General features: G+C 42.3%; 1 protein-coding gene across 1 annotated transcript in view; it reads left to right on the forward strand.

Annotated features, from left to right (window-relative positions):
* The window catches only part of dcc (DCC netrin 1 receptor), a 217,789-nt gene extending 205,046 nt beyond the window's left edge, over positions 1-12,743 (forward strand). The window contains exon 28 of the mRNA XM_034191788.1: positions 11,667-12,743. Coding sequence (XP_034047679.1) covers positions 11,667-11,756 — 90 coding nt within the window. The 3' untranslated portion in view covers positions 11,757-12,743. The remainder of the gene's footprint in view (positions 1-11,666) is intronic.
* The last annotated feature ends 403 nt before the right edge of the window (positions 12,744-13,146 follow it).

Here is a 13,146-nt window from a genome sequence, read left to right on the forward strand (position 1 = left end):
AAAAGAAAGAGGATAGTCAGAGAGAGAGAGAGCTCTGAGGAGCTGATGATGAACGAAGATCTGTCATATATTCTGCAACAGACAAACAATTTCTGGGGCCATTCAATAGTCCAGATCTGATCCAGATTTTAATGCCCCCCCCTACATTTCAGGAAAATCTGTTCAATAGTTTTGATTAATCTTACATTCAGTGCAGAAGGTTCCTGGATCAAACCCCACCACTGCCACATTTCTCCTTGTAATGTGGAGTTGCATCAGCGAGGGCATCCGCTGTAAAACTTGTGCCAATTTAACATGCAGATCCACCTCAGAGCTGCTGTGGCGACCCTGAGTGAAACCAAGAGAGCAGCCAAAGGGACTTGCTTTCATAAAAAAAAACAAACAAAAAAAAACTCCTGGATTCCTGGATCCAGCCAACTGTCCAGGTCCCACTATAGTGCAGCAGCTAAGAGAATATTTAAAGCAAAATCATGCAAACGGTGATACAAGCACCAAAGTTGGCACAAATACTCCTTAGACATTACTCTTTTGAAAAAAACCGACTGGCCACTTGAATTTTCAATAGGCGGCCAGTTAGGGGTCAATTGAAGAATTACACAGGGGTCAAAATTAAAAATGTTCAAATTATTTTGAAAACTACACCACATTATTTGTCTGATCGTAAAGATTCCAAAAAGGTATAGTTTGGTCTATCTATGACTGAATGATCAGGGGTTATGTGGTAAAAATAGCAAAAATGGTGACAAAGGTCAGTTTCAGTTTGTTTCAGTTTGTAATATTTTACATCATTTTTTACCAAACTTGAAGGAACTTTAATTTTTGACCCCTATACAAACTGTATATATGTATCATCATTTGCACGATTGTTTCAGTTATCTGCTGCACTACTAAAGTGCAAGCAAATGTAACCTGAACTTTATCCAAGTATTGTAGGTACACTGCAGTATTCACCAGGTTTGTTTACTTTTTACAGTTTTGAAAAAGGCTGAATATTAAAATGAGGATCAACTGATTAGGATTTGGTATGTCTTGTTATATTCACATGGTTACCTGCAGTGCCCTTTTTCTTGGTAACGATGGCCATCTTTCACATCCATGGACCTGGAAGTGGTCAGATCCCACCTTTGGTCTCGTCGCCCTGATGGTCGGGGTGCTGAGGGCATGAACCTTACCGTTCTAGACTGGGTGCACTTAGTGCCTGATTTGTTCAGACTATTTCTTCTGCACTGTGGGAGTGTTCAGCATGCAACAGGAGGTGTGTCCACTTCCGCATGTTTCTGCAGCGAGGGTGGAAACCCGGCTTTTTTGAGCAGCTTAGTCAAACACGGATGAACGGACATTTTGAGCATCCCTAACGATCTAAGTGCAGACAAGAACCTTCATTGATGGATGTAAAGACATTTTCGTGGGTTTAAAAGTTATTCACACATTAAACCATCTGGGAAGGGGTGGTGGCCAAGTGGTTACTGCGCTTGGTTTCAGTGTGAAAGGTTCCGGGTTCAAACCTCACCTCTGCCACATTTCTCCATGTAATATGGAGTTCTGTCAGGCAGGACATCCAGAGTACATCTTGTACCAAATCAACATGCAGATCCACCCTGGATCTGCTCCCAGAGTGTAAACAAGGGAGCAGCCGAAGGGACTTATTTTTACGCATTAAACCTTTATACAAACCGAGCTTCATGTCAGATAACACATCTGACAGTGGACAAGTTCACAGACACGCTCACATGTCACCTGACTCAAGCAGGCAGGTTAAAATGAACCTTTGATCCGGTTGGCTGCTGATCAGGAGCCAGTCCAGTTCTGCAGAGTGGCAACCGCGATGAGCACCAGCACATGGTGTTACACACACAGGTGAGGAAGAGGAGGAGGATATGGAGGAGAATGAGGAGGGAGCCAGAGCGAGGTGAGGAGGAGGAGGGGGAGTCAGCCAGGTGAAAAGGAGGATGGAGTCACAGACAGGTGAAAAGGAAGATGAAGAGGGAGCCACAGCCAGGTGAGGAGGAGAAGGAGGATGAGGAGGGAGTCAGCCAGATGAGGAGGAGGAGGAGGGAGCCACAGGCAGGTGCTAAGGAGAAGGAGGAGGAAGTCACAGATGGGTGAGGAGGAGGAGGAGGAGGGAATCACAGACTGGTGAGGAGGGGAAAATGGAGGAGGATGAGGAGGGAGTCCCAGCCAGGTGATATGGAGGGGGAGGAAGTCACAGACAGGTGAGGACAAGGAAATGGAGGAGAATGAGGAGGGAGTCACAGGCAGGTGATGAGGAGGAGGAGGAGAAAGCAGAGGAGGATGAGAAGTGAGGTACAGCCAGGTGAGGAGGAGGAGTGCACCACAGTTAGGTGAGGAGGAAGATGAGGAGGGACTCAAAGATAGGTGATGGGGAGATGGAGGGGGGTCACAACCAGGTCAGAAGGGTGAGGAGGAGCGAGCCACAGCCAGGTGAGGAAGAGGAAGAAGAGTGAAATAAGAGGACAAATACGTGAGGAGTATATTGAAGAGAGATTCAAACAGGACAGAGAGATAAAGAACAAAAAATGAGAGGGACTGGAGAAGGAGAGGAGTGAGGACAGAAGTGGTCAACAGAGTGGATGGAAGAAGAGGAGGAGCAGGGAAGAGATAAACGAGTGGATCGCTTGTTAAATATTCATATCAGGCTGAATGACAAGAGGACAGGAGGCGTTGCCAAGGCAACAGTAGGAGAGGAGTATTTCATGAGGGACAGAAAGAGGAGGAAAAGAGGAAACATTAGGAGGAAGGAGATCAAACTGTAGAGACGATGACATGAGGAAGAGTTGTCATAACAACAAGAGGAGGAAGAAAAGGGGGAAAGATAAAAGTTAAAGGTCGCCTGTGTAATCGAGTCTATTCCGATCAGCCCCCTGGCCTGTAGTTAACATGCAACGCCACCGCACATTACGTCATCACCACACAACGCCATGTGACCAGCGCCGCCACACAGAGCATTACATCATCAACACACATCATGTGACCAACGCCGCCACACAGAACATTACATCATCAACACGTCATGTGACCAGCGCTGCCACACAGACCATTACGTCATCAACAAAACATCATGTGACCAGCGCCGCCACACATAACATGTCATCACCACACATCATGTGACCAGCGCCGCCACACAGAACATTACATCATCAACACGTCATGTGACCAGCGCCGCCACACAGAACATTACATCATCAACACGTCATGTGACCAGCGCTGCCACACAGAACATTACATCATCAACACGTCATGTGACCAGCGCCGCCACACAGAACATTACATCATCAACACGTCATGTGACCAGCGCTGCCACACAGAACATTACGTCATCAACAAAACATCATGTGACCAGTGCCGCCACACATAACATGATGTCATCAACAAAACATCATGTGACCAGCGCTGCCACACAGAACATGATGTCATCACCACACATCATGTGACCAGCGCCGCCACACAAACCATTACACAGACCATTATGTCATCACCAAACAGCGTCTTTGTTGAGGGCACCAGGTTCTCATAAATGGACTTCTTGTGGATGAATGATTGCTGTGAACTCAGTTTCTTTTCAGACTGAATCATTTGATTGTCATTATTTCTTTTAGCATCTTTGATGTGTCAAGATGCTGGAAAAAACTGAATTTAGCTGTTTTTTGAACACAAGTAGAATTTTGTGTTCTAAAACATGTTTATTATACTGTGACAAAAAGTCTGATTTTATATATTTGAGAACAAATAGTGTAAACTGTGATTTCAGCAGGAAACATACTGTTTACTACATTGTGTCCATCAGATGCCACAAGAGACCTTTTCTTTTGGGTCGATGAAATATGTAGTGGAGGTGGGGGGCTGGCAAAAGTGGCAGAGACGTGTGCTGGAATCTGTTTGGCTGCAACTGAACGGCGATTATGGTGGGCCAGTGAGCCCAGGTCAGCGGACAGAAAAACGGAGAGTCGCGTAGCATTTTATCTTGTCAGTGAAACCATGAACTCGGCTTTTCAGTGTCAGAGCATGAGATCAAGTCACTGAGTTTTGATGTAGTTTTATTGGCGAGCTGATCCGCCAGCGTTCTGTTCTCATTCAGACACAAAGTCAAAGGTCAAGAGGTCACACAGTGATTATATTAGACAGAAGGCTTTTTACAGTGATGTCGGATTTATATCAAATGTGTAAAAGCTTTAACAAACAGGTTAAAGCTGAATAAAAGACCTCCTGTTCTGAAAATATGGAACAAAAAAATCAACTGTGCAGGTTGGTTTTATTTTCAAAATCCTCACCGTGCTCTGATACAGTACACTAAATGCTGCTCTCTGCTGTACAGATACCTAAGATTACTTCAGGCAGAAATTTAAAAAGTGAAAAGTATTTATCAGTACTTCAAAGACTTTGTTTTGGTCAACTGATCTTTGACCTCCAACCCTCAAAACACACCTGGGAACTGAAACTGATCATCATCAGCTCATATTAATCCATTAAAAGCTTCATTAATGCAGCATGTGTGCACATTTTCCTAATTACCCTTTAGTAAATCAGGCCCCAGTTACTCCTGTGCACGCTGCATGTTCCTGTGCACATTAGGTATTCCTTTGCACGTTTGGTGTTCCTGTGCATGTTGCGTGTTCCTGTGTGTGTTGCTTGTTCCTGTGTGTGTGCAGTGCCTCTTTTAATGGTTTCATTGATCTCAGTCTGATTTTTTCCCCCCATGTGAGACAGATCTCATCTTTTATTCTTATTTGTTATGATGTGCCCTTTTGTGAAAGCAGATACTTGTTCAAGGATTATTGTTGTTGGATAATTAGTAAGTCACATCTTTTCATTTATTTAAATATATTCCAGGTGTGAGGGCCTGATTTAACTAATTTCTAATACCCAGGACATGTCCAGCATTCCTATTCTGTGACCTCATATGAGCATTTGGAAATTGGCAGTCACCAAAGAGAGGCTCAGCCATCCACTTAGATGGGCCCTCTGAGCTTTAAGATGAACATAAAGCCTCTATATTGCACAATAACCCAAAGAGAGCCTTGAAAATAGAAAACTGACAGACTGGAGAAGTGGGGAGATCTTCTTGGCCGTGACGAATGGAGGAAAGATGCTCTCAGTGAACTGGGGAAGATGTTATATACAGGTGCTTGTCATATAATTAGAATATCATGAAAAAGTTGATTTATTTTAGCAATTCCATTTAAAAAGTGAAACTTGTATATTATATTCATTCATTACACACAGACTGATATATTTCAAATGTTTATTTCTTTTAATTTTGATGATTATAACTGACAACTAAAGAAAATCCAAAATTCAGTATCTCAGAAAATTGAGTATTACTTAAGACCAATACAAAAAGAAAAAGGATTTTTAGAAATGTTGGCCAACTGAAAAGTGTGAACATGAAAAGTATGAGCATGTACGAGGTCTGTTAGAAAAGTATCGGACCTTTCTATTTTTTGCAAAAACCATATGGATTTGAATCACATGTGATTGCATCAGCCAAGCTTGAACCTTCGTGCGCATGCGTGAGTTTTTTCACGCCTGTCAGTTGCATCATTCGCCTGTGAGCAGGCTTTGTGTGAGCACTGGTCCACCCCTCTCATGGGATTTTTATTGCGAATAAATGTCTGAATGATTTGGAGCTTTGCTGCATCAATTTTTTTCCAGAAACTGTGAGAGACCTCCAGGTGGACACCGTTCGAAAAATGAATATGGCTTTCAGGGACGATTTTATGGGGATTAAACAGATTACGGGGTGTTACTGCCCCTTTAAGGACTGCCCACAACTCCTGAGAGTGCGGCGCGCTCCGAGCCCCCATCGACAGGCTGACACCCCGCTGGAACAACCAGATCATTTCCAACGTGAAAGCTTTGTTGATCCGGGACCTCGTCTGACTTTCACAAAAACACACACATACACACACATACACATATATATAATTATAATATTAATATTAAAATATAAGTGCACATTCTGCTTTTAAGATTATAATAATATCAAAAATAAAACAATGATTTCGCATCGTACAAATAGTCTGCATGTGTGTGCGTGTGTATACATACACACACACACACACACACATATATATATATATATATATATACAAGGTCTGTTAGAAAAGTATCCGACCTTATTATTTTTTTCAAAAAGCATATGGATTTGAATCACGTGTGATTGCGTCAGACAAGCTTGAACCTTCGTGCGCATGCGTGAGTTTTTTCATGCCTGTCGGTTGCGTCATTCGCCTGTGAGCAGGCTTTGAGTGAGGTGTGGTCCACCCCTCTCGTCTCTTTTTTATTGCGAATAAATGTCTGAACGATTTGGAGCTTTGCTGCATCAATTTTTTCCAGAAACTGTGAGAGACCTCCAGGTGGACACCATTCGGAAAATTCAGATGGCTTTAAGGGACCATTTTATGGAGATTACACAGATTAAGGAGTGATCCAGCCGGTTTAAAGACCGCCCACAGCGTCTGAGAGTGCGGCGCACTCCGAGCGCCGATCGACAGGCTGACACACCGCTGAAACAACCAGATCATTTCCAACGTGAAGGCTTTGTTGATCCGGGACGTCGTCTGACTTCCACAAAAAAGGCATAAGGCGTAGACATCAGCACTTTATCGGCACATTCCACTGTTACAGGAGTTTTTTTCATGGAAAAAGAAGCGGACGGATGCGCCACCGTGCCGCTCATGACGCGGCACAAAACCACCTCCGTGTTGGTCTCATAGGACGGCTTTGAGATGGATTTGAGACGGCTGTCGGTGGCTTTTTAGTCGTGTGACTATCCGAGAAATTGTGCATGAGCTGGACATGCCCCAACATGTCCTGTGAGGCTTCATCACGGCGTTGCTTTGCGCGAATTCCTCTGCATGTCTTTCTCAATGTGCCGAAAAAGTGCTGATGTCCACGTCTTCCGCAATTCCTGTGCTAGTCAGAGAACGTCCCGGATAAAACACAGCGTCCAGTTTAGAAATGAATGGCACATTCCACTGTTACAGGAGTTTTTTGTCATGGAAAGAGGAGCGGAGGAATTCCGTGCGTCAGTTGTTTAATTTTGTAGAAAAAAAAAACAGATCACAGACATGACACAAAACTGGCAAATGGCAACTTTCTGGCTTTAAGAAATACTATAAGAAATCAGAAAAAAAATTATGGCAGTCAGTAATGGTTACTTTTTTAGACCAAGCAGAGGGAAAAAAATATGGACTCACTCAATTCTGAGGAATAAATTATGGAATCACCCTGTAAATTTTCATCCCCAAAACTAACACCTGCATCAAATCAGATCTGCTCATTAGTCTGCATCTAAAAAGGAGTGATCACACCTTGGAGAGCTGTTGCACCAAGTGGACTGACATGAATCATGGCTCCAACACGAGAGATGTCAATTGAAACAAAGGAGAGGATTATCAAACTCTTAAAAGAGGGTAAATCATCACGCAATGTTGCAAAAGATGTTGGTTGTTCACAGTCAGCTGTGTCTAAACTCTGGACCAAATACAAACAACATGGGAAGGTTGTTAAAGGCAAACATACTGGTAGACCAAGGAAGACATCAAAGGGTCAAGACAGAAAACTTAAAGCAATATGTCTCAAAAATCGAAAATGCACAACAAAAATGAGGAACGAATGGGAGGAAACTGGAGTCAACGTCTGTGACCGAACTGTAAGAAACCGCCTAAAGGAAATGGGATTTACATACAGAAAAGCTAAACGAAAGCCATCATTAACACCTAAACAGAAAAAAACAAGGTTACAATGGGCTAAGGAAAAGCAATCGTGGACTGTGGATGACTGGATGAAAGTCATATTGAGTGATGAATCTCGAATCTGCATTGGGCAAGGTGATGATGCTGGAACTTTTGTTTGTTGCCGTTCCAATGAGATTTATAAAGATGACTGCCTGAAGAGAACATGTAAATTTGCACAGTCATTGATGATATGGGGCTGCATGTCAGGTAAAGGCACTGGGGAGATGGCTGTCATTACATCATCAATAAATGCACAAGTTTCCATTGCTATTTTGGACACTTTTCTTATCCCATCAATTGAAAGGATGTTTGGGGATGATGAAATCATTTTTCAAGATGATAATGCATCTTGCCATAGAGCAAAAACTGTGAAAACATTCCTTGCAAAAAGACACATAGGGTCAATGTCATGGCCTGCAAATAGTCCAGATCTTAATCCAATTGAAAATCTTTGGTGGAAGTTGAAGAAAATGGTCCATGACAAGGCTCCAACCTGCAAAGCTGATCTGGCAACAGCAATCAGAGATAGTTGGAGCCAGATTGATGAAGAGTACTGTTTGTCACTCATTAAGTCCATGCCTCAGAGACTGCAAGCTGTTATAAAAGCCAGAGGTGGTGCAACAAAATACTAGTGATGTGTTGGAGCGTTCTTTTGTTTTTCATGATTCATAATTTTTTCCTCAGAATTGAGTGATTCCATATTTTTTTCCCTCTGCTTGGTCTAAAAAAGTAACCGTTACTGACTGCCACAATTATTTTTCCTGATTTCTTATAGTGTTTCTTAAAGCCAGAAAGTTGCCATTTGAAATGACTTTAGTTTTGTGTCATGTCTGTGATCTGCTTTTTTCTACAAAATTAAACAACTGAATGAACATCCTCCGAGGCCGGTGATTCCATAATTTTTGCCAGGGGTTGTATGTATGTGTGTGTATATATATATATATATATATATATATATATATATATATATATATATATATATATATATATATATATATATATATATATATGCCAATGTTTTATCTAAAAAATTTGTTTCCAGATTCTGTCTCACAATTCACTGAGACTTCTTGAATCCTTTGTTTTAGTTAAATTTTATTCACATGGTGGTGATGGTCTAGTGGTTAAGGTGTTGGGCTTGAGTCCAGAAGATCATGGGTTCAAATCCCCGCCTGACTGGAAAATTACTAAGGGCCCTTGGGCAAGGCCTTTAATCCCCTATTGCTCCCGGTGTGTAGTGAGCGCCTTGTATGGCAGCACCCTGACATCGGGGTGAATGTGAGGCATAATTGTAAAGCGCTTTGAGCGTCTGATGCAGATGGAAAAGCGCTATATAAATGCAGTCCATTTACCATTTACCATTTACATTTGTACTAATTTGTGGCCTTATTTCAAAATGAAAATCAGAATCAGGTTTTATTACCAAGTATGTGGTCACACAGAAGGAATTCACTTTGTTGAGCTGGTAATACAAAAGATAATGATCATAAACTAAAGAATTATATAAAAACAGAAGGGCAAAAATGAAGAAAATGAGAGAAGGCTGGATGTTTTGAAAAGAGAGAGAATCAGGAAGTACAAGAAGTTAGTAAGAATGAAGTGAGGGCAGCTATAAAGACAAAGAGTGGAAAGGCCGCTCTTCATCGTCCATCATCACAAGGTCCAGATGACATTCCAGTGGAGGCATGGGAATGTTTAGACCAGGAGCAACAAGGTTTCTTGCTGAGAAAGAGCACCACAGATGCAATGTTTGCTCTGAAAGTACTGATGGAGAAGTATAGAGAAGGCCAGGAGTTACATTTTGTGTTTGTGGATTTAAAAACGCTTGTAACAGAGTGCCAAGAGAAGAGTGGTGGTATTGTATGAGGAAGTCTGGAATGGCAGAGAAGTATGTGAGGGTGGTGCAGGATATGTACGAGAACAGTGTGACAGTAGTGAGATGCACAGTAGGAATGACAGATTCATTCAAGGTGCAGGTGGGATTCCACCAAGGATTGTTTCTGAGCTCTTTTTTGTTCGCAGTGGTGATGGACAGGTTGACAGATGAGATCAGACAAGAGTCTCCATGGACTGTGATGTTTGCAGATAACATTGTGATCTGTAGTAAGAGTAGAGAGCAGTTTCAGATGATCCCGTAGATGTGAAGATATGCTCTGGAGAAAAGGGGAATGAAAGTGTTTTGGAGTAAGACTGAGCACATGTGTGTGAATGAGAGAGAGCCTGGTGGAATAGTGTAGTTACAAGGAGTAGAGATGGTGAAGGTGGATGAGTTTAAATACTTGATGTCAACTAGCCAAGTACAATAACTGAAGTTATTGTACTTGGCCCCACAAATCTTAGAAACATGGTGTCTAACCAGATCCTTACTCTGGATGGCATTACCCTGACCTCTAGTAATACTGTGAGAAATCTTGGAGTCATTTTTGATCAGGATATGTCATTCAAAGCGCATATTAAACAAATATGTAGGACTGCTTTTTTGCATTTACGCAATAGCTCTAAAATCAGAAAGGTCTTGTCTCAGAGTGATGCTGAAAAACTAATTCATGCATTTATTTCCTCTAGGCTGGACTATTGTAATTCATTATTATCAGGTTGTCCTAAAAGTTCCCTAAAAAGCCTTCAGTTAATTCAAAATGCTGCAGCTAGAGTACTGACGGGGACTAGAAGGAGAGAGCATATCTCACCCATATTGGCCTCTCTTCATTGGCTTCCTGTTAATTCTAGAATAGAATTTAAAATTCTTCTTCTTACTTATAAGGTTTTGAATAACCAGGTCCCATCTTATCTTAGGGACCTCGTAGTACCATATCACCCCAATAGAGCGCTTCGCTCTCAGACTGCAGGCTTACTTGTAGTTCCTAGGGTTTGTAAGAGTAGAATGGGAGGCAGAGCCTTCAGCTTTCAGGCTCCTCTCCTGTGGAACCAGCTCCCAATTCAGATCAGGGAGACAGACACCCTCTCTACTTTTAAGATTAGGCTTAAAACTTTCCTTTTTGCTAAAGCTTATAGTTAGGGCTGGATCAGGTGACCCTGAACCATCCCTTAGTTATGCTGCTATAGACGTAGACTGCTGGGGGGTTCCCATGATGCACTGTTTCTTTCTCTTTTTGCTCTGTATGCACCACTCTGCATTTAATCATTAGTGATCGATCTCTGCTCCCCTCCACAGCATGTCTTTTTCCTGGTTCTCTCCCTCAGCCCCAACCAGTCCCAGCAGAAGACTGCCCCTCCCTGAGCCTGGTTCTGCTGGAGGTTTCTTCCTGTTAAAAGGGAGTTTTTCCTTCCCACTGTAGCCAAGTGTTTGCTCACAGGGGGTCGTTTTGACCGTTGGGGTTTTACATAATTATTGTATGGCCTTGCCTTACAATATAAAGCGCCTTGGGGCAACTGTTTGTTGTGATTTGGCGCTATATAAAAAAATTGATTGATTGATTGAACTAGCGAAAGTAATGGAAAGAACATGCAAATTCCACACATGAAGGGCCAGGTTGGAAGCAAACCTTGTATCTTCTCATGGTGAGGCAATAGTACTAACCACTAAGCCACTGTGCTGGATCATCTCAAAAACTAATCAACTCTGCCTGGACTCAAAGACAACACCTTCACCAGAGGGAGGTTTTCCTTATCACTGTCACCTGTGTCCTTGCTCACAGGGGGTTGGTAAGGTTAGACCTTACTTTTTTGAAGCACCTTGAGGCAGTGCTGTTGTGATTTGGCATTATATAAATAAAAATAAATTGAAATTGAATTGAAATTCCATTGAAATATGTTCATGTTTTTAAGATCTTATGCTAAAACACAACAAACAAACTAGACTAAACATACAACCTCATTATTGGAGGTAATGTTTGTTGTTTTAATCTCCCTCTAATGTTCTGGATTTGGTTCTGTTTCTTTATCTTTCAGGTTTACGAGCAGGACGACCTCTCAGAGCAGATGGCCAGCCTTGAAGGTCTGATGAAGCAGCTCAATGCCATTACTGGCTCCGCCTTCTAACCTCTGACCCTGGCTTAGCCACAGCTGTGGTCCAGTCAGGACCTCGCCTTGACCACACCCGTTGTCCATTCCTTAACGGCTACAACAGGTTGACCTGGGATTGAAGACACCTGTGAGGAATCAGACCTCCAGCCGGGTTGGATTTGTTTCACATCTGTTGGTGTCAGTGGGCTTGGGGAAATCATTAAATATTGAAGCAAGGGACACACAACTACAGCAGCACGGCATCAAGTCCACCATGTGGTGGAGGTGTTTCTTTTGGAGTTCAAAGTAACTCTCCCCCAAACCCTTCAACCCTGGAACAAATCCGACACCTGGCACTTTGATTTCATAGACACGAGGAACAGCTTATCACAAAAAAAGATGAAAATAAATGAATCCCCCTGTTTTCTTCTTTGTGGTATTTATTAGCTTCCTCCTCCAGCTCAGTTCCTGTGACTGTACCTCGCTTTTTCCCTGGTCGCTGTTGGGATTCCTTTTGTCTTTAGTTTTGTGTCACTTACAGGACAAGGTTCCACACTGGTACTGAAGCTATGTTAGGAAATATACAAAGTTTCCTTGCCACCAAAGTTTCACCAAAACATTCTTTTTTCGCTCACCCGGACCTCAGATTGTGGAGATGCTCAGTTGTCTCTCCAGAGTCTTTCCATCTGTTTTTCCTGACTTTGTTGAACCTCTTCTGATCTGCTGTGGATCCTGAGATAAAAAATAGTAATAATAATGGTTTGACCTTTTTTTTTTTTTTTTTTTTTTTTTTTACCTGGATCTGCACTGGTGTAGAACCAGTCTGGATCCAGTTGCCAGGACTAAATTGTGGCCTCTGCAGACCGCCACAGTCTGTTGCTGCTCTTGACCAAGCCTTTACACTCCAGAACCACAAAACTGAAACATTTACAAAAACTGTGTCATTGCCAAATTCTGATCTATAACCGTTGTTTTTGCTCCTTGTTCACATCCATCATAGTCCTGGATTTGGACTAGCAGGAAGACATCAAAATAAAGAGGACAGAAGTGGTTTGGATTCAGGTTTGGAGCGACCTTGTTTACCTGTGCTGGGTGGTAAACAGAGGTTGGGTCTGAGTGGCAGTGATTGGTCCTTCTGTGAAACGTTTTAACACCTTATTGATAATTTGTCATTTTGTGTTGCGTCGCCCCCTGCTGGTCATGTGCTGAGTGAGCTTGACCTTTTTGAAGTTCCACATCAGCCATTTGTATGTTTGAGTGTCTGGAACTGTTTTATAAGTCAAAACCATGAAAATCAGAAGTTAAAAACACTTTGTTGGTATTTCACCTAAACATTGTAATCCATTTCTTCTTCTTTTTTTTTAAATAGTCGATCCAGAGACAATGCCACGTGTCACTGAGGTGATTTAAGATCACTTTCACACTG

Source organism: Thalassophryne amazonica, chromosome 17, assembly GCF_902500255.1.
Source record: "Thalassophryne amazonica chromosome 17, fThaAma1.1, whole genome shotgun sequence".
NCBI lineage: Eukaryota > Metazoa > Chordata > Actinopteri > Batrachoidiformes > Batrachoididae > Thalassophryne > Thalassophryne amazonica.